This window comes from Danio aesculapii, chromosome 10 (genome assembly GCF_903798145.1).
Source record: "Danio aesculapii chromosome 10, fDanAes4.1, whole genome shotgun sequence".
NCBI classification, from domain to species: Eukaryota; Metazoa; Chordata; class Actinopteri; order Cypriniformes; family Danionidae; genus Danio; species Danio aesculapii.
In genome coordinates, this window is record NC_079444.1 from 37,523,856 (window position 1) to 37,547,683 (window position 23,828).

At 36.6% G+C, this 23,828-nt stretch overlaps 1 protein-coding gene and 1 long non-coding RNA gene across 2 annotated transcripts in view; one reads left to right on the plus strand and one right to left on the minus strand.

The window, feature by feature from the left end:
* The window catches only part of msi2a (musashi RNA-binding protein 2a), a 336,546-nt gene extending 312,932 nt beyond the window's left edge, over positions 1-23,614 (plus strand). Inside the window, 3 exon segments of the mRNA XM_056467211.1 lie at positions 10,531-10,685; positions 19,072-19,148; positions 22,580-23,614. Of these exon segments, the coding sequence (XP_056323186.1) occupies positions 10,531-10,685; positions 19,072-19,113 (197 nt within the window). The 3' untranslated portion in view covers positions 19,114-19,148; positions 22,580-23,614.
* Positions 4,490-23,828, minus strand: part of LOC130236495 (uncharacterized) — a 94,249-nt gene continuing 74,910 nt past the window's right edge. The window contains exon 4 of the long non-coding RNA XR_008838470.1: positions 4,490-4,658. This is a non-coding gene — a long non-coding RNA (uncharacterized LOC130236495). The remainder of the gene's footprint in view (positions 4,659-23,828) is intronic.

Below are 23,828 nucleotides of genomic sequence, written 5' to 3' on the forward strand. Positions count from 1 at the left end.
TAATGAGAATTAGATGAGAATTAACTCAAATTCAACAAAATTCAAACAAATTCAACAAAACCAAAAATAAAGTGTGACCAATTTATGAAGCTTTGCAAGGCGATGAGGTCATTGTGTAAATTCCAGCATGGAGATTACCGGCCAGTACAACGTGACGTCATTGAGTTTTAATTACATCTGTTCATTAATTCATAAGAAAGACTTGGTTCAAATCAATCAGCGCACTCTATTATGAACAAGATGCAACTTCATTAATATGCATGATATAGCTTCAAATACCTGTTACAGTGCTCAGAGACACCATGTTGTGTTGCCAACCGTAATTAAAACAAGTAGTAGAAGAAGAATTGTTCGGAGACATGAGTCGTCAGTGTTGCGTTTATAAATGTGCCGTTTCACTTCTCCGTGATGAGAGAACAGCTCACAAAAAACTGGAAAGCTTTTCGCATCTGGAAATGGTGAAATCTGGATTTGCCGCTCGTCTCCTTTTAAAAAAGACGTGGTTCCAGTTGGTGTTGATTGTCCTGTCTCTATGCATTTGGTAAGTGTGCGATCAATGTTCGTTGTTTGTTTACTCAGATGGCAAAGTTAGTATCGTCAGCAGTATTCTTACAGTTTTTAAAGACATACCTTAGTCAAAATGATTTAATAATATTAATAAATGTTATTTATATAGCGCCTTTCCAGAGCACAAGGACACTTTACAAAGAATGTAACAAATAGAGATAGTACAGGCAGATATTGAAAGAAACAAGTTGAGACAACATTAGGTACAGAAACATACAGGAAGTCAAATATACCAACTGGAAATACAAAACAAGACCTAAGAGACAAATAAGCAGAGTACAGGTGGATCAAACAAAGTGGTCCGTTTATCAAATCAGAAGAGTAGCATTTTACATTTACATTTAGTCATTTAGCAGATGCTTTTATCTAAAGCGACTTACAAATGAGGACAAGGACGCAATTTACACAACTATAAGAGCAACAGTGAATAAGTGCTATAGACAAGTTTCAGGTGTGTAAAGTCTAAGAAGCAAAGCATTAGTAATGTACTTTTTTTTTTTTGTTTTTTTTTTGAGAGAGAGTACAGTTATAAAGCCAGAGAGGCAGTTGCAGATTAGGAAGGAAAGTGGAGACTAAATAGTTGAGTTTTTAGTCGTTTCTTGAAGTGACTCTGCTGTTCTGATGCAGTTAGGTAGTTCATTCCACCAACTGGGCAGATTGAATGCGAGAGTTCGGGAAAGTGATTTCTTCCCTCTTAGGGATGGAACCACGAGGCGACGTTCATTCACAGAACGCAAGTTTCTAAAGGGCACATAAATCTGCAGAAGTGAGAGCAGATAAGAAGGAGCAAAGCCAGAGGTCGCTTTGTAAGCAAACATCAGAGCTTTGAATTTGATGCAAGCAGCAACTGGCAGCCAGTGCAAACGGGTGAGTAGCGGAGTGACATGTGCTCTTTTGGGTTCATCAAAGACCACTCGTGCTGCTGCGTTCTGAAGCAGCTGAAGAGGTTTGATAGAGTTAGCTGGAAGCCCGGCTAGTAGAGAGTTGCAATAATCCAGTTTGGAGAGAACAAGAGCTTGAACAATGAGTTGAGCTGCATGTTCAGATAGGAAGGGTCGGACCTTTCTGATGTTATAGAGTGCGAATCTGCAAAATCAAGCAGTTCTAGAAATGTGGTCAGAGAAGTTTAGTTGGTCATCAATCGTAACTCCAAGGCTTTTTACCATTTTGGATGCAGTATTTTAGAAAACAAGTGAGTTTTAAGTAAAGATTTGAATTCTGAGATCTTATTAACAGAACAGAGTGAGTGTGGAGGAGAGTTCCAAAGTTTGGGTGCAATAACATTAAATGATCTGCCCCCCATTGAAGAGAGGCGGTACTGAGGGACAGCAAGAAGGCCAGAGTCAGAGGAACGTAATGAGCGAGTAGGGATGTAGGGGACAAGCATGTTACAAAGATAAGAGGGAGCTATGCCATTTAAGGATCTAAATGCAGGGAGGAGAATTTTGAGTTGAATGTGGTATGCAACCGGGAGCCAATGGAGGTCATACAAGATTGGGGTTATATGAGCAGAACGTTTGATATGAGTGAGTATTGTAGCCGCAGTGTTTTGAATATATTGTAATCTGGAGATGAGGCTGGCAGGCAGACCAATGAAAAGGGCATTACAGAAGTCGATGTGTGATGAGACAAATGCATGGATGACCGTCTCAACATCCTTGCTACTGATGAAGGGACGCGGTTGGGCAATATGACGTAAATGAAAGAATGCAGATTTAATGTGAGATTGAAAGGAGAGTGTCGGAGAGTTGAAGATTACACCTACATTTTTGACAGAAGTAGATGTTTTAATGTGAGAGCTGGAAATCTCACAGGAGAAACTGGTCGAAATATTGCAGGTAAGCGCTGGGGTGCCAATAAAAATGATCTCAGTTTTGTCCATGTTGAGTTTCAAAGAATTTGAGTGAAGCCAATCATTAATGTCCTCACACGAGCAGAGATTTTATCAATTTGGCTGGATGGAGTAAGTGTACAGACAGAATAAAGTTGAATATCGTCTGCATAAAAGTGATAGTTTAGACCATAACGTTGTAAAATCAGACCAAGTGGCATTAAGTAAATTGTGAATAATAGTGGGCCTAGAACAGATCCCTGGGGAACACCCAAAATCCTTAACAGAGATGAAGAATTGTCTGAGAGGAATGAAGAAAACCAAGAGAGACCATTACCAGAAATACCCACTTACTAAGTTTACAGTATTATCACTACAATATTATGGACTGAAAATCCTCCACTTCTACACAGCTCTCAGATCTGCTGTAAATGCTGCTCTCTGAAGCACTGTCCATCTCCCCTGTGTCTGTGTTTGTGTTGACGGTGTGGAAATCAGCTGTTGTGCACGTAATCAAACTCCCCTTTTCATGCAAACCCCACTTAACACTCCCACCTGCACAAAGCTGGACTCACCCACTTTCCTGACTTTATTCAAACTAGAGGAGTGAAAACACCCTGAGGACACAGGAGGGGGGGGTTCATGGCCCTTTAATGGCTAGAATTTAACCTGAGTCTAAAGTCTAATTTGCCACTGCAATGTATGTGCTTAATATTGCTTTCAGCGTAGTTTTAGAGCATTTCCAGAAAGCTCCATTAAATACAGGTGCGCAGTATTGAAGGTCTGTCCGAATGTCTTGTTGCTGTGGCAACATGGACAAAGTCGATGAATCGTAGGTCTTTTAGGGGTCAATACTGGCCCTTTTGGTGTGTAGTTTTGTGCTGGAGAATATCTACATTTCTGCGCCTGTCCCTGCTCAGCAGAAACACTCTGTTATCCCGCCAAAAGGATGCGCAGGGTGACATCGATTAAAACCCCAGTGCTGGGAGCCAGAGCGGGACAGATGAGTCACCTGTGTCTCAAAAACACGCTGCGTAATCACAGGCCGGCGGCTTTAATTAGCATGGGTGCTGCTAAGCTACCAGTCAAAGCCAATAAATGTAAGTCATGTTTAGCTATTAAAGCTAATAGCAGTAACGGTTTAGCCCCAGGGTTTAATTTGGAGTATAAATCCTATTCCTGGCAAACGCAAGAGAAAGCACAGCTCTCACCTTTACAGAATCCAGCAATTATGTGGAATAAAGATTACAGTACACATAAAGAGTGTGAAAGAAAGGTAAGCCGTAGTGCTCCGATAAGAACAGCACGTCCAGAGAGAGGAGAGTTAGCGCTGTCTCTCATCACTTCATTAACACGCTGTAATTAAGCACTGTATCTGTCTATACACATTAAATGTTAATTAACATTTATTTCAATTCAAAAATCCATTTTTTACCCTAATGTTTTTAGAAAGAATCAAACTCATTTAACTCTTGTTTTGAATAATGACCTAGCATGTAGGCATGGGGCAATTACCGGTTTTTAAACCGCTGTACTGGACTATATTTCTGTTAAGTGAAAAGACTTTTGTCTAGGCAAAGTCAGACCTTACTGTCCTAATGAAATAATTAAACATCATGGCATGATCATATTTTATATTGGTAATATAAGCGTAATCTAGAGGCCTTTGCCTTTCATATAAGCCACTTCTGATACCAAATGATCAACTAGAAGTCACGTTATTATTTGTTGTTCCTAAAACTTGGATAGGAGACAAGACTTTTGTCAGGTAGTGTACATATACCTACATATATATATTCTATATAACATCTAAGCATACATAGACCCTAAAGAGTGCAGTGGCTTAATTTATATCCACAGAAAAGAAAGTCATCCAGAGACAACTAATGAAGACAGCAGAAGTCAATGATTTAATTTTTAATCATTTGGAGGGGGCACACTATTGATTTTTACCCAGAAATAAAAGTAACTTATTTTAGAGCCGTCATCACAATACCTTGAATTTTTTTTTTTCAATGTTATCATACCATCAAAATCTTTTTGCCCACTAGCATGTATGCATCATGACAGCATTTTAACCTACTTTGATAGTTTTATTTAGCACAACCTCCTCACAGTCATGACTGTAGTAATAAAAGCATCAGTACAGCACTGTGTGTGACATGAAATCCCTGCATGCGTCACACATGTGCATCTGGTTGTGTTGATACCTGTGGCGACTGCAGGCGCTGATGTTCTGTCCTCCAGCTGTATACGGCCACTGTGAAGAGAGATATGGGGAATGAGCATTCACAAAAGCAGCTCAGTCTTTACATGCATGTTCAAATCTCAGCTCAGTGTTCTCAGCACAGCAGGAGAGCCTGTGTTTCTCCCTGCCTCGTCCTTCCATCAGACCTGCTTAATGCACAGCACAGCAGTGTGGCTGCGGATTGTTTTGCATGGGCATTGTGGGCGTTTTTAATCTAAATGCTGGTCACGTGTGAAGGCTATTCATTCAGGAAATTTTTGTTTTTAAAAACACAGAGTACAATGACATTTTTTCAAATATTGCCTAAAGGACAGTGTTTCTCAACCACGTTCCTGGAGGACCACCAGCTCTGCACATTTTCTATGTCTCCTTAACCAAACACGCCTGATTCAGATCATCAGCTCATTAGCAGAGACTGAAAGACCTGTAATGGGTGTGACAAAGAAGACATCCAAAACACGCTGTGCTGGTCCTCCAGGAACATGGTTGAGAAAAACTGCTTAAGGAGAATATTGTATGTCGTGTACATTCATCTGTATATTTAGCCCTTTCTGACAGTGACTGTATGATGTTTTCACACCTAAGGACAATTAGAGGTCTCATGAAAAACTATTACAAAAGGTGAAAACCCCTAATAATGTTCAAGGCAGCCTAATGCATTAAAGGGGTTAGTTAGTTAACTTACTTTCTTCTGTTGAACATAATAATTTAAATATTACTATATCACAGACTTCCTTAAAATGTGTTTTTTCCTACTATAAATGTCAATAGTTTTCTAACATTTTTCAAAATATCTTCTTTTGGGTTTTAGGGTGAACTATTCCTTTAAGAGCTAAGAGGCGTACACTTGATAATTTGTATAGAGGCAATTATTATGTGGTATGTATCTAATTATGTATCTAATTACTAGAAATAAATTGTATTATATATTATATTTTTATGCACAAATTTGACTTTGGCATGCTGAAATTACTTGATTTAGATTTTGTGTTATGTCCACATGACTCCTCGTTCATTTCACTTGTTTTGTGTGTTGTGTGTGACCTTGTCCTTTGAGCATGAGCAAATGGGCTGTGGTTTCATACAAGCGGCAACCTCCCGCTCTCCCTCGGGAAGCCAATACGGAAGTAACTGAAACTGCAATTCATCAAAATTCCGCTAGTCCTGGCTCCATAATAGAGCAAATTGCAATTTAGCCCACTGTTAGAATGCCCAACTTTACAGCAGAAAAAAGGGTGTTTACAGCCTGGTACAAAGAACGATTTTGGTTCATATAGCTATTATTACCCTCCATGACAACTGTGAGGGGGGTGAATTTTTTTATAACTCATCCATTTCCTTTATATTAGGTTATATTAAGTTTGCATAATTAAGGGCGTGGCCACTTGAATGACAGCTAAGTCTCGCTGGTCGCCGTCACTTCACCTTAGCTGAATCCGGCAGATTAGCCACTGATCTCGGCATATTCATCCTATTTTTGTGTTGTTTTATGTGGCTTTACACAGTCAGCTGCCTTTTGGACTTATTTCTTACAATTATCAGATTATATGGCATGCTGTGTGCACTTAATTGTGCTCACAAACCATTCACGTGGCCTCGTTTCCCATGTGAGTAAAGTTATATACTTATACACCATCTCTATAAATGTATTTGTTTTATTTAAGATCATTTATAATGTTCTTTAGGGGTGTAAAGCACTCCAGAATCTGACAGATTGATTACTGTAGGCTCTAGAACAGTCATCTGAAGCATTATCATACAGTGTTATGCCTGGATTTCATCAATAGTCTTGCATTTACTAACACACACTATATTAAAGTGTTTGGAAGTATTTCGCGTTTTCCTTCTGTTGAAAAACATCATAAGAACAATGTTTAGTGGCTCATTGTGTTACAGCAGTGTTTTTAAAAGTCTAAACACTTTATTGATATAGTGTACAGCCAAGCACATGTGGTCAGAACACAAACGAGTCGCAGGTAATAAAGTATCAAGCGTTTCTCCCAAAGTAAAGTCTGTCTGCTAGGTCTAAGCAAAGTGCCAGCAGGTGTCTGTAGCTCTGCTCACTCTCCGCCTCTTTGCCCTTGTTTAGTATCCCGCCGTGGGACGCGCGAACAAAATGGCGACGGTTGGCCGCGCCTACTTGTAGCTTCTTTTGCAGTGTTCAGAAACCTATGGGTGACGTCACGGATGCTACGTCCATATATTTTACAGTCTGTGGTTTCATAGTGTCATGTTGCAATTAGTTTTTATTTCGCATTAATTTTCAGGGCTCAATACTAAGGTTTTACCATTTTTTTTCCTCTGGCCACACCAAACTAAATATTTCCTTACCACAAAATGTAAATAATGTGTCAAATCAAGCAGAATTTAGCTGTGTACATACATTTTTTATTCAACACAAATGTTTTTAAAAAACAACAGACATTAAAAAAATAATAATTTTCATGTATCTAAGATGCACAGTGGTTTTATCTAATTATTAGAAAGAAAGACCGATAAATTACTGTATGGGGCATTTTTGGCCATTCTGTAAAGGGGTGTGTTAACTTATACCGGGGGTGTCAAACTAATTGAGTCCTCCAGGCTTCTTTAAAACTTACAGGTTAGTGTGTTGAAGCAGGATTGGAACTAAACAGTGCAGGGCTGCGGCCCTCCAGGAACTGAGTTTGACACCCCTGACTTATAAATACAACCAGGGCTTGACATTACCACATTAACACCTGCCAAATGCAGGATTTCCTCTGTGATGAGTTAGACTGCCACCTCCACCAGCCACTTTAGCCGGTTGAAAATGTTTTTTTTAAATTGCCAGTGCTGGCCTCTTCACTAATGATTACAGCTTTAGTTTAAGACCGTTTCTCAATATGTGTACAAATGCGATCAGCATGACTGATAACTGTCCGTGCAAGCAAATGAAAGCGGGTGAATATTGAATGAAAGGATGATCAGGCAATTGGTGAGACACAGGCTCTCCTCACTTACTGACGAAGGCTTCAGTGTCGTGCGCTGAATGTGGCTGATGAAGGCTGATGTGATGCACGCGAATGCTTAAAAACTCCCATGTACTTACGCGAAGCAACTGTGCCTGGAAATGCAACTGGTTCGATTGTTTCTCTTAAAAATAAACTGGAAAAAGACGGTGCTTGTGCAGCCACAGTCTGCTGCTTTTCAGAGCTCCAGGTTTTTTTGTCAGCAGCAGCGGTTGCTGATCATCTTTTATGATCGCACATAGAAAGTTTTTTTTACCTGAAATTTTTTTTTTCTTAAAGTAATTTTTGGTAACATATTTTAATTATCATCCTTTCCAATAACATTACTTTAATAGGAGATAACTCTCCATTTATCTATAGCATGGTGATCTGGGACCTTTAGCCTGGATGAACTACTGTGCATGGTAGAAACATGACAATAATTTTTTTTTAAATGTCTATTGGTTTCTAAGAACATTTTTATTGAAAAAACGTGTATGTATACAGCTACATTTTGCTTGATTTGACACATTATTTACATTTTGTGGCAAGGAAATAATTAGTTTGGTGTGGCCACAGAAACAAAATAGTAAATCCTTAGTATTGAGCCCTAAAAATTCATGCTAAATAAACAAATTGCAACGTGACACTATGAAACCACAGCCCATTTGCTCATGCTCATTGAGCAAGGTCACACACAACACACAAAACAAGTGAAATGAACGAGGAGTCATGTGGACATAACACAAAATGTCTATTTTAGCATGCCAAAGTCAAATATTATGCATATAAAATGTATTTTCCCAACAACAAAATTGTTGGGCTAGTGCAGAGATGCCCAAACTAGGGACCCTTTGTTTGTTTTAAGCTTTGTTTGTTTGTTAAAAGCTGAAATTAAATGCTTTATATGGTGTAAATGAATCAGATTGTGTTTAAATCTATAAGCTGTCACCTGACAATGCAGAGACTTTGGTGAGCAAATCAAGTCAAAGGCAGATTCTGCTTGACTAGTGTGTTCAGCACAACGCCACTGTGTTATAAATGTGATTATTTATGTTTTTATTGCAAGTTATCATTTAAAACGTTATACTGCATTAGTTAATACGATTTAAAGTAATGGTTTCTTTTGAAATATTAGGAAATTACCCATTACCCATGACTTATGGGTAATGACTTATGGGGAATTGACTAATGTCAATTGGTATATTTACCTTCGGCCCAAGGCTCTTGATAATATTTGGCCCTTCATACTTAAAAGTTTAGGCACTCCTGGGCTAGTGAAAATAGTGAATGGCTAGTAATGTTGGGAAACTACTAGCCACAGTGGCTGGTGATCAAAAAAGTGAATGTCAAGCCCCGAGTACAACTGTCCAAAAATACAGTAATAATTATAAAAACAATACAGACAATGGTGGAATGTTTAATCCTAATAAGTAGTAACTTAGGAAAAAATCCTAAGTTTTTGTAAGAATGAATCTTGTGAATGGTCTTACGAATTAGCCACTTTTTAAACAATATGTAATATGGATCTTATTAATAATCTCATGAATTGGCTGCTTTCTTGACAATTCATTAAACAAAGAAAACAAAAAAAATACATTTTTGTAAGAATGAATCTTAAAAATGATCTTAAGAATAATCTTACGAATTAGCCACTTTTTTGACAATACGTAAATATATTATAAAAATTTTATGTTTTTTTTATGAAGGAATCTTATGAATGGTCTTCCAAGGTAAGCACTTTTTTAACAATACGTAAAATCGTATAAAAATTTCACATTTATTAAGAATTAATTTTATGAATGATCTTACGAATTAGCCACTTTTTTGACAATACGTAAAATAGTATAAAAAATAAATAGCATATTTTCGTAAGAATGAATCTTACGAATTATCTTTCAAATTAGCCACTTTTTTGTGCTTTTGTAAGAATGAACCTTATGTATAATCTTATGAATACGGCACTTTATTGACACTACGTAAAATATAAAAATTGTGCTTTTCCATGAGAAGGAATCTTACGAATGATCTCACGGATTAGTTACTTTTTGACAATACATAAAATATTAGAAAAATTGTACGTTTTCATAAGAAGGAATCTTACAAATGATCTTACGAATTAGCCACTTTGTTGATAATACGTAAAATAGTATAAAAAAAAGTTTACGTTTTTGGAAGAACGAATCTTACAAATGATCTTACGAATTAGCCACTTTGTTGATAATATGTAAAATAGTATAAAAAAATTACGTTTTTGGAAGAACGAATCTTACAAATGATCTTACGAATTAGCCACTTTTTTGATAATACATAAAATAGTATAAAAATTTATAAATCTATAAACTTTTTTTGCTATTTCTGTGCAAAATCTTGTATAAAATCTGCAGATTTATGCTGAATGATTTTGAGAGTATAGCTATATAACTAAAAACTTAACCCATAAATAAAAAACAATCACTTTTGTTTAATGTTTATACTGCAAATCCAATTAGAATCATGTGTTTGGTAAAGACAGTTGTAAAAAAAGGTAAGTCTGTCATATAATAGATCTGCTAAATAACAAATAATATTACTTTACAAACTGTATTGTATGTAAATCATATAAATGTTTGCATATTATTCGATAATTATATAAAGAATGAATTAAATGGGGGATTTAGTGCTTTTTCTTAAGCACATGACCTGCTTTTCAGATTTCCTCTGATGAATAGAAAGCTCAGAAGAACATTGTTGTCTTGAGCAGTGTTATAAATGCAGTGTCACTTTTGTTCAGTTAAAAATATAATAAAAGCTGAATAAAAGCATTAATTCATTCATTTATTTCAAGTGAATATGGCTTCTTCCATCTTCTGTGTTGGTTTAGTGGCTTTATTGAGTGAAATCTGATTTCTCCAGTGTGTTTGTGTCCTATATAGGTGCTAACCCTCCTCGGCCTGGAGGTTTCCCCGGTGCGAACAGTCCTGGCCCCGTGGCAGACCTGTATGGCCCCAGCAGTCAGGACTCAGCAGTGGGAAATTACATCAGCGCTGCCAGTCCTCAGCCAGGCTCTGGGTTCAATCACAGTATCGCGGTGAGTAGAGCTCTCTGTTACACTCTCAGTCACGCTAAGAGATGCAAAAAGTGCTCACTATTAGTCCTTCGTCCGTCCTAGTTTTTAATTATACTCAACCTCCAACTGAGAAATGCGAGTCTGACTGGCTGTTCCTCAGTCGTGACTCCCTTTTTATAGTGAGGGCTTGATTGTCAGCACAACCATTTAGAAAAGCAACGCTGGGGAAAGAAGAATATCAGAGGAATTAGTTCCATTCCACATGTTCAAAAATACCCCAATGAGTCACGAGTCTCCGTTAGACTGACACTTCTCGTCTCGCTGATGTTTTGTTTGGGGAATAAAAGCATCACAAACAGTTTAGAGGAAGCGAAAAGCTGCCATGGTTGGAAATGAGCAAATTGTCAAAATCAGATGTCCCTGTAACTAGCAGATGCTCTTGACACCGTCTCCAAACAAAAGCCCCTGCGTTGCACAAAAAACTTGCTTTAATTGGCTTTTGTCGGCGAGCGCACGCATTCTGTCTGCAGATGTCACGGACGTCAGGTTGCGGCTCGGTGTCAGCGCCCATCTCAATTTGAAGAAGAAAGCATTTATAATGAGCTGCCAAATTGAAATTAAATTATTCACCCCGTTCTCTCAAATCAGTTTCTTAACCAACTGAAGCAGATTTTGATTTATGCGAGTGTTTGCAGGAGATTTCTGCTGTTTTGCTGCTTCTGGTTAGTTTGCTTAGAGAGCTGTTTTCCTCTATATAGACGGTGTTCCTATACAATTTCAATGCAAAATTCCATACTTTTCCAGACTCTAACCATTATTAACTTATATTATTAACTAATTAGACTGTTTTTATCTGAGTAGGTCTGATTTTCACTGCCATAAAATACAGAATCTCTAACCTACAGGGTTCATACAGGTGCTGGACATCCTTGAAAATGCTTGAATTGTAATCTAGTGTTTTCAAAGGTCTGCATAATGCTTTGATTTTGGATAGTGGTTGCCTTCATAATGAGTTATCTTACTAAATGGGTAACGATGATAAAATAAATATTTTTGCTTTTGCATAAAATAAAAACTTTGGAGTCTGTGCATGTGCACATAGCATGATCTGCCTATCTTTTAAAAAATAATAATAATCTGTGCACTTTTGTTGATTAAGCAATGGAAGAAGACAAAATACATGGATATTTCTGACTGAACAATGAATTAAATGATTAAAAATATACATTTAAGATTAAAGATGACTTAATAATAGCAGTAATTTAATGTTGGGCTTGGGATAATCATGGCATCAGAATCTATCTCAGAATACCATGCTATATTACAGAATACTATAACAAATAGCATCTGATGAGTAGGCCCACACTGAATCTGCGCGTGCAGAAATCCGCAGATTTTTAGCCCATCATTGAGTTTATTTATTGACTTGTGTAAATGTACATTTGTTCAGTTCTTAAATTAATTTCAGTAAAATTATTGACTAATATGAAAAGTTCATATGATTTATTTACAATACAGTTTGTAAAGTAATATTTTCAGTAGAAGTAGTTTTCTTTTAGTAGATCTATTATATGAGAGACTTGCTTTATTTACCAAAGTGGAGGATCTAATTAGATTTGCACTGTAGACAGTAAATATTAAAATTGTGTTATTTTTTATTTCATATATTAAGTTTTTAGTTATGATACTCCAAAATAATTCTGCATAAATCCACAGATTTTTAACAAAATTCTGCGCAGAAATAGCAAAAAATGGCCGCAGATTCCGTCTGGCCCTACTGATGAGGTATGTACTGTATTTGTATGTAAATATGTAATTTGCCACATCTAAAAAGTGCTTAGATTTGACTTTGGAAAAGGTGTAAAGGCCCTAAACATAATTTTTTTTATTATATAATATAAATATATAAGTTTTAAAAAAAAAAAAAAATATATATATATATATATATATATATATATATATATATATAAATAAAACATATGCAATCTACACTCCGAAATAAAAGTACAAAAACCATCAAGGGGTTCAAAGAGAACATTTATTAATAAAGACTTTTTAGATAGAAAAATGCATACTAATAAGGTACTGACCCAGCTTTAGTACAATTTGTGTATGAAAATGCACATTTTAAAAGTGTATTTTAAAGGACTAATCATTTATGCAGTCATTCTCATTTTGACAGCTAATATGATGGTGATTTGATGTTTCGCAGAAGTTGCAGACACCTTTCCCCATATCAAGATGCTTTAGATGCGATATCCTCACGCTGATTAAGAAACTTAGGAATAGGCCTACTATAATAAAGAAAATCCGCTCTAAATGTAAAACCAAATAAATTGCTGAATGAAAGGGTAAAGCCTGCAGTCCACAACAAATGTGGAAAGTTATTGCATATCATATTGAACAAACCATTTACTATGAATTTTATGTACATGGATAGTTGAATATTAATCAGATGATGTCATTAAGCTGCTGTGCCGTCAGCCAATCGTTGCATTGCTGATCATGACTTTGAGGATTCATAGATCTCTCCTTCACATCAATCGCAGCGATCTCAAATCAGTTCAGCCAGACAATTTGATTCACCAACTTGTTTGAAGACACAAATTAGCCAGAGATCAGTTATCAAGATTAATAGATCCAGGATCTGACAAATCATCTTAGATCTTTTAAGCGAGGTATGAAGAACAGACCCCATATGGTTTATTTCTATTTTAGAAAACCTGATGGCCAAGAAATGTCAATATTTTTCATACTTTGATTTACTTTTCCACCTTGAAAAGTAATGACTCTAAATCAAATTCATACTTTTCCAATCTACAGAACTCTTAGTATGTAGTAGATGATGTGGTGAACTATATATTTTCAACTAATATTGGTTGTTCTATAACAGTAATCCATTCAACTTGTGTGGCACTGTATATTGTAAGTTTTCTGAAATGAGTTGAACAGTCAACGATTTTAATCAGACTGAGAAAATTATGAAATAATTGTAATATTCATCTAAACTATTCCTGAAATTGTGAGTCAGTGCAGAGGAGGAGAACTTTGTGAACTGGGTATATTTTTCCCATCACAACCGGAGCCATGTTGCTTAGAAAACGAAAGATCCCGAGTGTCTGTTAACCATCACCATTAGGCCCTTAAGCAAGACATTTACATCTGCCTTTGAATGAAAGAAGTTGTCTTTAAGTAGTTAAATCGCTGGCAAACGGAGAAGAACTGCTCATAAACAGCTGTTTATGGCATATAAAGACAATCGGCTGATGGCAGAGATATTAACTGCTGCTTAGAAAGCCGAAGTGAGCACAAACCTGGATCTTTCATCTTTCATTTCAGCCTCCTGGCATCTAAATAAAACCTGTCACCGCATGAATTCATAACTTTATTCATCGGCATTAGTGTGGTTTTTGAGCGAGTGCCATTTTGTGCTGTGTGATTAATTCCAAATTTAGCGCGCATTCGTTCAGCTGGACTGATAGATGTGTGCGAATGTGTAGTTCTTGATGTCTCCGTGCAGAACATTAACACGGGAAATGACGCAGAACTAAAATGCTCGTCTCCATTTATTTTTCTGACACGTGTCACCAGTTCACCTCCTACTAGATCCCCCTTCCCTCTCTCTCTCTGTCTCTCTCTCAAAAAAACTTGTAGTATCAAGATGAAATAAAGTTTCATTACGCACCGTTCTTAAAATGAGGAAGCCTGGCAGAAAAGCCAATATAAACTTAAGAAAGCCTTTCCTTCCTGCCCTCTAAAGCAGCGGGTGCGAGACTGACTTTGATTTATTCGTATGGATTAGACAGATCCGCTCCTGCCATGCACACAATAGTCTGATGACAGGCCCGATAAGCGGCTGTGTTTCTCAGAAAGGCTTGTTGACAGCTTGCCGTTTTGCCCTCTAAATCAGCCGTGTGGGTTTGTAAGTTCACAAACGCAGACTGACAATGGGCAGGATTTATTTACTTATTCAGGACTGATTAGCTTCACAGAGGAGGCAAATATGTTTGCTTGTGTTTTCCTTATGCTATGAGGCCTTCGAGTTACTCTGATGTGGATTGCAGCAGTTTTATTTGTAGTATCATGCATTATACAGCGCTCTTAAAAGAGGTTCGGTTCATACAGCTGGAGGTTTTCAAACACTGATGTTTGGCTGTATTGAGCTTAAAGGCTTATTCTCATAAGATTGTCTGGATTGGAGGACTCGGTGAAAAACAAAATGTGTTTTACACAAAAAGAAAAGAAAAATGTGCTGTGACTTCCTTAAAGGCACAGTTTGCCAAAAACAGAACTCATATGGCCTCTTCAACCTTGTGTATAGCTCCGCCCACATTTACAAGCAGAGGAATCAAATCACTATAGTTCGTCAAATATTGCAGCTGTTGGACAACAATGTACTTTTGAGGGTTTTTTTAGGTGAGAATGTTGTTATTTATATTGCAACTATGCCGTTTATTTATAAGGATAGTGCCTATTTTTTAATATTTATCATTTTGGAGCTTCAGCAAAGAAATTGACGTTTGACAGCCACAAGATGGTGACAGAGACTGCATAGTAAGTCCTTAGGGGAGGAAAACTGAGCGTTTTCTTTTTGTATTTCAAACTACAGCTGAACAAATCATTGATGAGAGACATTCTAAGTCGATCTCTCTCTTTTGTATGTTGTAATGTTGTATTTATACCACAGTAATCTGGTAGTGTTTGCTTTTTCAGGGTTAATTATTGTGATCTCCCGATTGCAACAGAGAAATACTGGGAAATCTCTGTAGACTGTATTATTCTCTGTATTACTCCGATTTTAGCTTCACTTCACTGGCTACCTGTACAATATAGAAATTATTTTAAATTCTTTTGTTTGTTTTTAAATCCTTAAATACCCCACACTATATATCTGAACTGAAAGTATGATGTACAATAAGTTTATACATAAAGGCAAGCAATCAGTCATATGTGCAGAATCAGTGTCCGTGGTTACATTGATCAATATATTAACCTAAGCGCTCAGCCAAAACGTTACCTGAGAACAAGTAATAGATTCAAACGACCAAAGTCGGGGAATATGTCGCTAGATATAGACAACAAGATGAATTAAATATCACGTTTAACAAATATAGTAAGATTAGATCCAGCGGTAGATCCTTGATGAACAGTCCGACGTGCACAGCTCTCATATAGGTATGTACTCAAAGCACGCTGCAGTGCATGCCAGAGTGTGTGTGTGGTCACGTGATGTGCGTTTTCACCGTTTTAATGTAGAAGCAGAGTTGTTCAGAAACGCTAGTGTGGACGCGGATCGTTTTCATTCTAAAACGCCGTTTTAAAACTAAAACATGTTAGTGTAAACAGAGCCTAAGAGGAAAGAGTTTCCCAAAAGAATCTGAGGAAAAAACAAGTTTATATATTTTTTGTTTGCTGTTTGTTTAAAATATATTTAACTATCACACAAAATAAGATACACTTGTGAGAGTCAGTACACTGTATAAAACTCTGTAAACTATATATAAACGTTCATATAGCAAATCTACTGATAAAGTTCCTTATCAATACACTTTACATATAACTGTAGGTATGCACTTGAATATACACATGAAACATTGTGTACAGAAGACACATTCAGGGCAAAATCAACAATGTAAATATGAAGAGTGTAAGATAATGAAGGGTGTAAGGTTTGTAAAAGCCCAGTGTGAGCATCACATTGTCTTAGCTGTGGTCCAGGTTCATGTGCAGGTAGGAATTTCAGGGCCTGTGGAGCCATGTCAGCATCAGTCTCTCTTTACTGCTGTTGTTTTCATATCTGGAAAAAGCAAGCTGATTACATAAACTACATTATTAACTCATACTAGTACTAATTTACCTAATAAACTCAGTTACCACATAGGAATTATAAACTAAACAGCACCTGTTTTGTAAACAACTGTCAGTATTTATTTTTCACAATAGCTTAGCATATGCATACTTGATGGGAGAACAGAATGCAAATAACAAAGAGACTATATTTTAACACCATCAACCACAAATAAGCTTATCAAACTCACATGAAAAACATATTAGTAATTTATAGTGAATAATGTAGTTGTTTTGAAACATACTATAGTACTTGAAATAATTAGTTTTATTAATTCAATAGTTGCTGTGGTAATATATACATATAATAATATATACATATATAATTGTTTATTTCATATAACATTACATTTTATTATATAGGCCTATGTTTATCATTATACGCTATATATGTTATAGGATACACTTTGTATAGCAATGAAACTATGAATAAAGGTAAGAATAAAAGACTTACTCGACAGGAATCCTATTCTCCGCTGGGTCTAGACGTTATTCAAAAGTTCTTCCAGTACCATCCGTGCTTCTTCAGTCGTGTAGTGTGCGTATCTATGATAAAGCTTGTTTTATGCCATGTCTCGGGGAGCGTGTACATTATTACCTGGCTCACCTAAGTTCATTTCCATATGAGTCGCGCGCACTGAATGTAGTGTATTGAGGCGATACAGGAGAATCCAGTCCTTACTTTTATACGGATTACATGAAAAGAGATTTTGTTGCAAAATTAGACATATCAAGCTTTCTATAGATATATCTCATGCCTCTTTGTTGAGTATTTGCTGAGTTTCAGTTCATTTTAATGATGTGTTTTTTCTGACCACAGTCTAAATGGCGCATGCGTCTCTTGCAGATGATTGTAATGGGTGTGGTAGCATTAACTTTAGTGAGCTCAGACTGAGAAACTTCACATAGCGTGGGTTTCATACTGAATACTTTATCAAACAATATTTGTTTTCAACATGCACTCGCTTCATTTAAAAGTAGACACTTCAAGCTTTCTATATGTGTATCATGAGTTTTAGTTCATTTTACTGACGCGTTTCTAAAAATGAGAGATTGCCTCCACTGTTTATCCTTATTTTTCAAAAGCACACAGGTTTGTTGTCATTGTGAGTGTTCACAATAAAAACTAGACACCTAACAGATTCGATTGATGTATTGATCTTATCTGTACGATCAAAACTGAAAGTGTAATTCAAGTTCTTTTCGGCGGTATGAGGAGAAACGTGGTCTTCGACCCCTGGGGGTTAAATAACAGAGGTGTCACTTTAAAAATGCACACATCTATAATGAAAGCATTCGATTGCTTCCTAACTTTTCATGCTCATTTGAGATAAATGTGTTTAAAAGAAAAGCCACCAAGATCGACATGTTTAGATGTTATTATGTGTATATGTCTGTTCAAACACGGACCCAAGACCCAGAGTGTCCACTTTCGCTTTAAATCGCGTGTGCTGAATAATTTGGAAAACATCGCCTATTTATCACTATGGAGCAGTCAAGCACTGCTACATGAACTGACTGCTTTGAGGATTGCATAGGAGAGGAAACAGCACCTGTAATGGGGGAAAAAGGGGAATCCCACCATTTTTATCTTTATTTCAAAGTGTTTTCATGCCTAAATAAAATGAAAGCACAGAACAGATTCACATTTAAGAACAAGGGCTGTCCCCTGGTGGTTCGGCAGTATGGGTTGTGTATAGGGAGGATTGGCTCTTTAATGTTTATTGCCACCCTTCATAGAAAATACGAGAGAAATACAGGAAAATTTTACGGGATATAACTGTAAAATACAGGTGAATCCCGGGGAAGACAGGTATGTAAATATATATATATATATATAGATTAAAAAATCTTAATCAGTATAAGCCAATTGTGCTGCAAATATAGGCGATTCATTGCAAGCAGCTGAATGTTATGTGAAGTGAAGCTGACTTGTACAGCAAGTAGGTTTTCATTCCAGTAACGACTATATACTTGTTAACCGTACATTACTTGAAGGTTAATTCATTATAATTAGCATCAAATGCAACATTTATGAAACTTTCTCAACCATGAACATAATTTCTGATCTTCATTACAATGACTTAATACAGAGAACGTTATTTGAGCGTTACATTTGAGTTAAAATTGGTCATTCTCTTCAACATATTATAATTTTATTTTACCATATCACCAAGACAAAATCTGAATAATGGCGAAAGCTCATTTCTAAAAATCGAATTGAAAAAGAAATGAGTCGAAGCCACAGAAAACCATTGGCTGATCTGCATGAAGGTGTACTAGTCTAATTTAAGCATAAAACCAGAAGACGATGCCTGACTAGCCATGCTTCATCGTCAGCAAGATATCGGCTCTCAATTAGAGTCATATCACAGATTTGAATGAGTCTTTTATCAGTATCATTTGCGGATACATGTTCTCTTGAAGTGGAGTTCTTGACTCTCTACATGAGAGAGGAATCTCAAACTGTTCATTAAAGAGACGTGTCAATTATTATTCTGTCTGTTTTCATACTGCGTGAATGATTCTGCTCATCGTCTTGCACATTATCTGCTTTCAGGGTCCTTTGATTGCCACAGCATTTACAAATGGGTACCACTGAAAGCTAACTGAAGACGCGGCACCAACTCTTTGAAGGTATGCATGGCTTTCTTTTTCGGAAAACATCATGTTCTTGAACCTTACTTTTTTGCGGTTCCATTCAAAGTCAAACTAAAGGGGCTATTTTTAAGATTTTCCATGTATTAATCATATTTTTCATATTGGCAATATGTGAACAGCTATTAATAAAACTTGAAAAACCTTCCTAAGTTGTCTATGAAAGCCTGCAGTCTGGTTTTATATGAAGGTCTTGGCAGGTTTTTACCGTTTAAAATTAAAAGTATGTGAAGTTTAAATCTCCCATCTATTTTTTAACATCTTAAACTTTAAAATCTTTAAGAAATTAACTTTTATTTCCGGCATGTTCAAATGGTTAACTCTAATCAAGAAACATGTTTTGTTCCTGGACATGTACATTTATGTTCAGTAAAATAATCTGCTTTTAAAGTAAAGTGCTGGAGTAGAGCTGTGGTAAAAAAGAAAAAAAAAGACATCATTTAATATCAATCCTGTTATTTTCAAAATCCATCTCTATTTTTTTTAACAGTTGACTGAGTTCTAGGCTAGTTTTTAACAGCAGATGGTGCTCTAGGTAGGGAAGGCTGACGCAAAACTGCCATTTCCACAGTTTCGAAACACTTAGGTCACGAGACTAAAGTGTTGGACAATTCAAAAACATTTCAAGACTTGGCGAATCTGCGTTTAATTGACAGGATCGGGAAGTAGCCTAGTGTACTGTGTGTGTGCACAAAGTAAAGGCTGAATTGTACGTCTGTGTCAATCGTATGCGTATGCTCCGGCGCAGTCTTCGCATGGTCACATAGCCCTCACCTTGGCTAACAGCGACTCTGACGCGCACCTCTCACAAAACGTAACTACACGTCGCAATGTGCTCCGCAAACCCGTTGGAGCGAGTGTTTACAAGTGTTGAGCCCTGTAAATGGAGCTCCAGATGTAAACTTTTGTTTTGTGTTTACCTTATGATTAAAGTTGTTGCACGTCCGCTGGTTCCCTCCTCTGAATGAGCGAGTTTTAGCTATTTGCACAATAAGGTAGCGTTCAGAAAAAACAAAACACCCAAGAAGAAACACGAGACAGAGGAACATAAAAACCTGCTGCCAGCTAGCATTTTGGAAGTGTTATTACAGAGCAACACAAACAGCATGCAGAAGTGTAATTGCACAACAACGCGCAAGGATGGCGGGTCACACCAATCACTCGTGCAGAAGTATAAATAAGCCTTAACTGTGCTGCAAATGGCCCGAGTTCTAATCCTGACTTACTCAGTAATACTCAGAAATTGTGACTTGATGCATTTTAATAATGTTAATTTTTTTATGACCAAAACACATTATAAGAACAGAGCATGTAAAAACTAATATCTATAGCTGCATCTTCCTGGATTCGAACCCATTGTCTCTGCATGCTAGTCAGGGACTCTCAGCGCTTCACTAAATCTCTTGAAACCTAAACTCTACAACGCAGTATATAGTTCCTCAATTTGCGTAACCGTTTCTTTGCTGAAGCTGTTTCAGAGCAATAAATTAAAAATGACCACTAGGAGTCACTGTAGAGACAAGTTTTGAAGCTTCTACACATTAACTAATCAACTAATCATCAACTAATTCAGTGTTTCATGAAGCCTCGCTCTGCCCACCACTAGCTCTGGGCTAGGTTCTAACAGCAGACGGTGCTGTATGCTTTACAAAGAACTGTATTCTGTTGCATTCAATTCCTTACACATCCTACTTGAACCAATTTGGTATTTTTTATTAGTTTTAGTTATTTCATTTTTACTTTTTTTATTCGGTTAGTTTTAATTAGTTTTTAGAGCAAAATGTATTAGTTTTAGTTTTTATTAGTTTCAGTATTCGTTTTTTTTTTGTTTTGTTTTTTTTTGTAAATGAGGATATTTGTTAGGTGCAAGATTCAAAATCATCAGAATAAATATTGTTAATAAAAACTCAACCAAAGAAAGGCTACTTTTTTTTTTTGACACAACAACACTACCATCTACACATCCTGAAATTCAAATACACCAGCCCACAAGATAGCAGCCTTAAATAAAATATGTGTGCAAGGCTGCTTCTGAAGTTAAATACACAGTGGTGATGAGATGTTCAGATCTTTAATGCAAACTATAATTTGTTCATTTTAGTTCGTTTTGTATGTACACAATACAGTTTCAGTTAGTTCTAGTTTTTATTTTATTTCAGTTAAAGAAAATGCTTTTCAATTCTAGTTTTTTTTTTTTGTTCATTAATAACCTTCACTTGAACCTTAACTAATCATTAAGTTAGGAAAGGGTAAAGCAAATTACAGGAGTGTTTATAGTGAGCTGATTTTACATTTAGAGCCAATCCCAATTCTACCCCACAAATTGGTATTTTTTGTCATTATTAGGAATTTTAACAATAAGCACATGTTTTAATATATTCATAACCACGTTCATGTTTTACCGTCATGCTTTTAGAAGAAAAAAAAAAAAAACGCTAAATTTCACTATATATAATCCATAATAATAACTTCTGAATGGCAGTCCCACAACATTCTGACACTCGATGACACTGGAATCCCCTGTCAGAAAAGTCTAGTGGCTGAGAATGAGCTTTCTACAGTGTCTGCTGTAATGTTAGTGTTGTTTTTGGTGTTTACATGAATATGGCCACTGTGTATATGCGCAGTATAGCTACAATCTAATTGCCACATTAGATCGTTATGATAACATCATACATGCCTTCAGTGATTTCCTGAAGATAAATACCAAAAAATAACGCAACTGGAATAACGACAGCAGTTCATCGTTATTATGAAGCAAGAGATCGCGATGGCATGTGCGGGTGTCCCAATACTTAGGGGTAAATTTGAAGCCCTTCCCCTTCACACTCGTTTTTAAGGGCAAAAGGGAAGGGGTAGGGGTACAAAAATAGAATTGGGATTGGGCCTTAATCTCATGACGTAAAACCAACTTGCATTGACTGTGCATTTGAGTTCACAGTTAAAACTAGCCTAGACCGTCATCTGCCATTAAACACTAAGCTCAGTAACCATTCAAGAGAGAATAGTGATGCATTTTGAATATCTTTGAATTGATATACAATCAATTTCTCCAACTATTTTATGCTACAGCTCTAAACACAACCCATCCAGCTGCAGTGTGCATTGACAAACACGAGCAGTGCTGTTTAATGACCAGCTTAGACCAGTGTTTCCCAACCCTGTTCCTGAAGACACACCAACAGTACATATTTTAGATGTCTCCCTTATCTGACCAGTTAACTTAAAGTTTAGGAGTCTCTTCTAATGTTTTGGTGTGTTTGATTAGGAAGAGGTTGAAAACGTGGGCTGTTGGTGTGGCTTTAGGAACAGGGTTGGGAAACGCTGAATTAGAGCATTCAATCACCCAGCACTAGTGTGTGGATTTCTTTTCTCATGCGTCTAATACTGTATCTGTTTTGATTTGCCAGAGTTTGTCTGGAGGCCCTGGGAAAACATCCGGAGTCTCTGATTGGTTCATGTACAGTTGATGTCATATAAAGACTTCAAGCACTACAGGTTCTGATTGGTCAAAGGAGAGACGAGGAGGGTGGAACCAAATAAAGTGGACAAGAACAAACACGATCATCTCAGAAAACCAACATCACAACTGCTGTAACTACTCCAACCCTCCTGTCTCTGCAGGACTTCTCCCTGTTTTTAATTGACTTTTACACGCGCTTCTCTTCCTTTCTGTCAGCTTTTGAAATGACTTTGGCTTTTAGAGACACATGTAGATAAGCGAGTTATTCAGCTGTGATCTTTATTCACTCATTTTTAATGTTCGCAAGTCTCGTCAATTTTTTTTGCGCTCATGGACAGACGCCACATTGAAAGACTCCATGCCATTTATCCATTGGGGAAAATAAGAAAAGAAAATAATCTTAGTAGCTGTTTTTAATTGTGAAGTCTCATTGTTGATCATAATGACCTATTTTTGGGCAATACAGAGGGAGAGGACTCCAATATTTTTATGGTCCTTTTTATATATATATATATACACACATATATATATCTATCTTATCAATGTGTTGTTGTCGTCATTTAGAAAAAGAAAAAAAAAGTATACTGTAAAATGTTTTTTAAATGAAAACATGGTGGTTTCAAATATAAGAGAAAGAAATGTAACTGTAAATATACGTCACTGCATATTAACCAGCTTATTTTTCTGAGGGTTTCACAAAAATAATGTAAAAAATCAGGGTGAAACACAAGTATTTGACACAATTATGGTGGATAAAAAACGGAAAATACTCCAGTAATAGATTCTGATTTCTTCAATGACTGTAAACGCATAAGCTGAATCATCTGACAGGTGTAAAACCAGCATTTTCATGAGCTCAATCTTTCAGAAACGCCACTCCTGTCCAAAGCACACTGTGTGTAGTGATCAACGAAAGGACGTTTTGCTGTGTTCTGCACATTCTGACACTTTTATACTCTTAAGAAAAGAAAAAAAAAAAGAAGCTTACTATGTCGTCTGTTGTTGTTATTGTTGTCTAATAGAGGACGTTCCTCTTGATTTCGGAAGCTGTACGTGAACGGTTTATTTCTCTTTGGGCAGAAGGAAGCAAAGATTTTTTTTTTTTAATGAATCATACCTCAGTCCTGTGAGATTTCATTTATTCTGCGCAGATCAAGCGCACGGAGGAAGCTTTGCACTGTGTACAAAAAGAATGA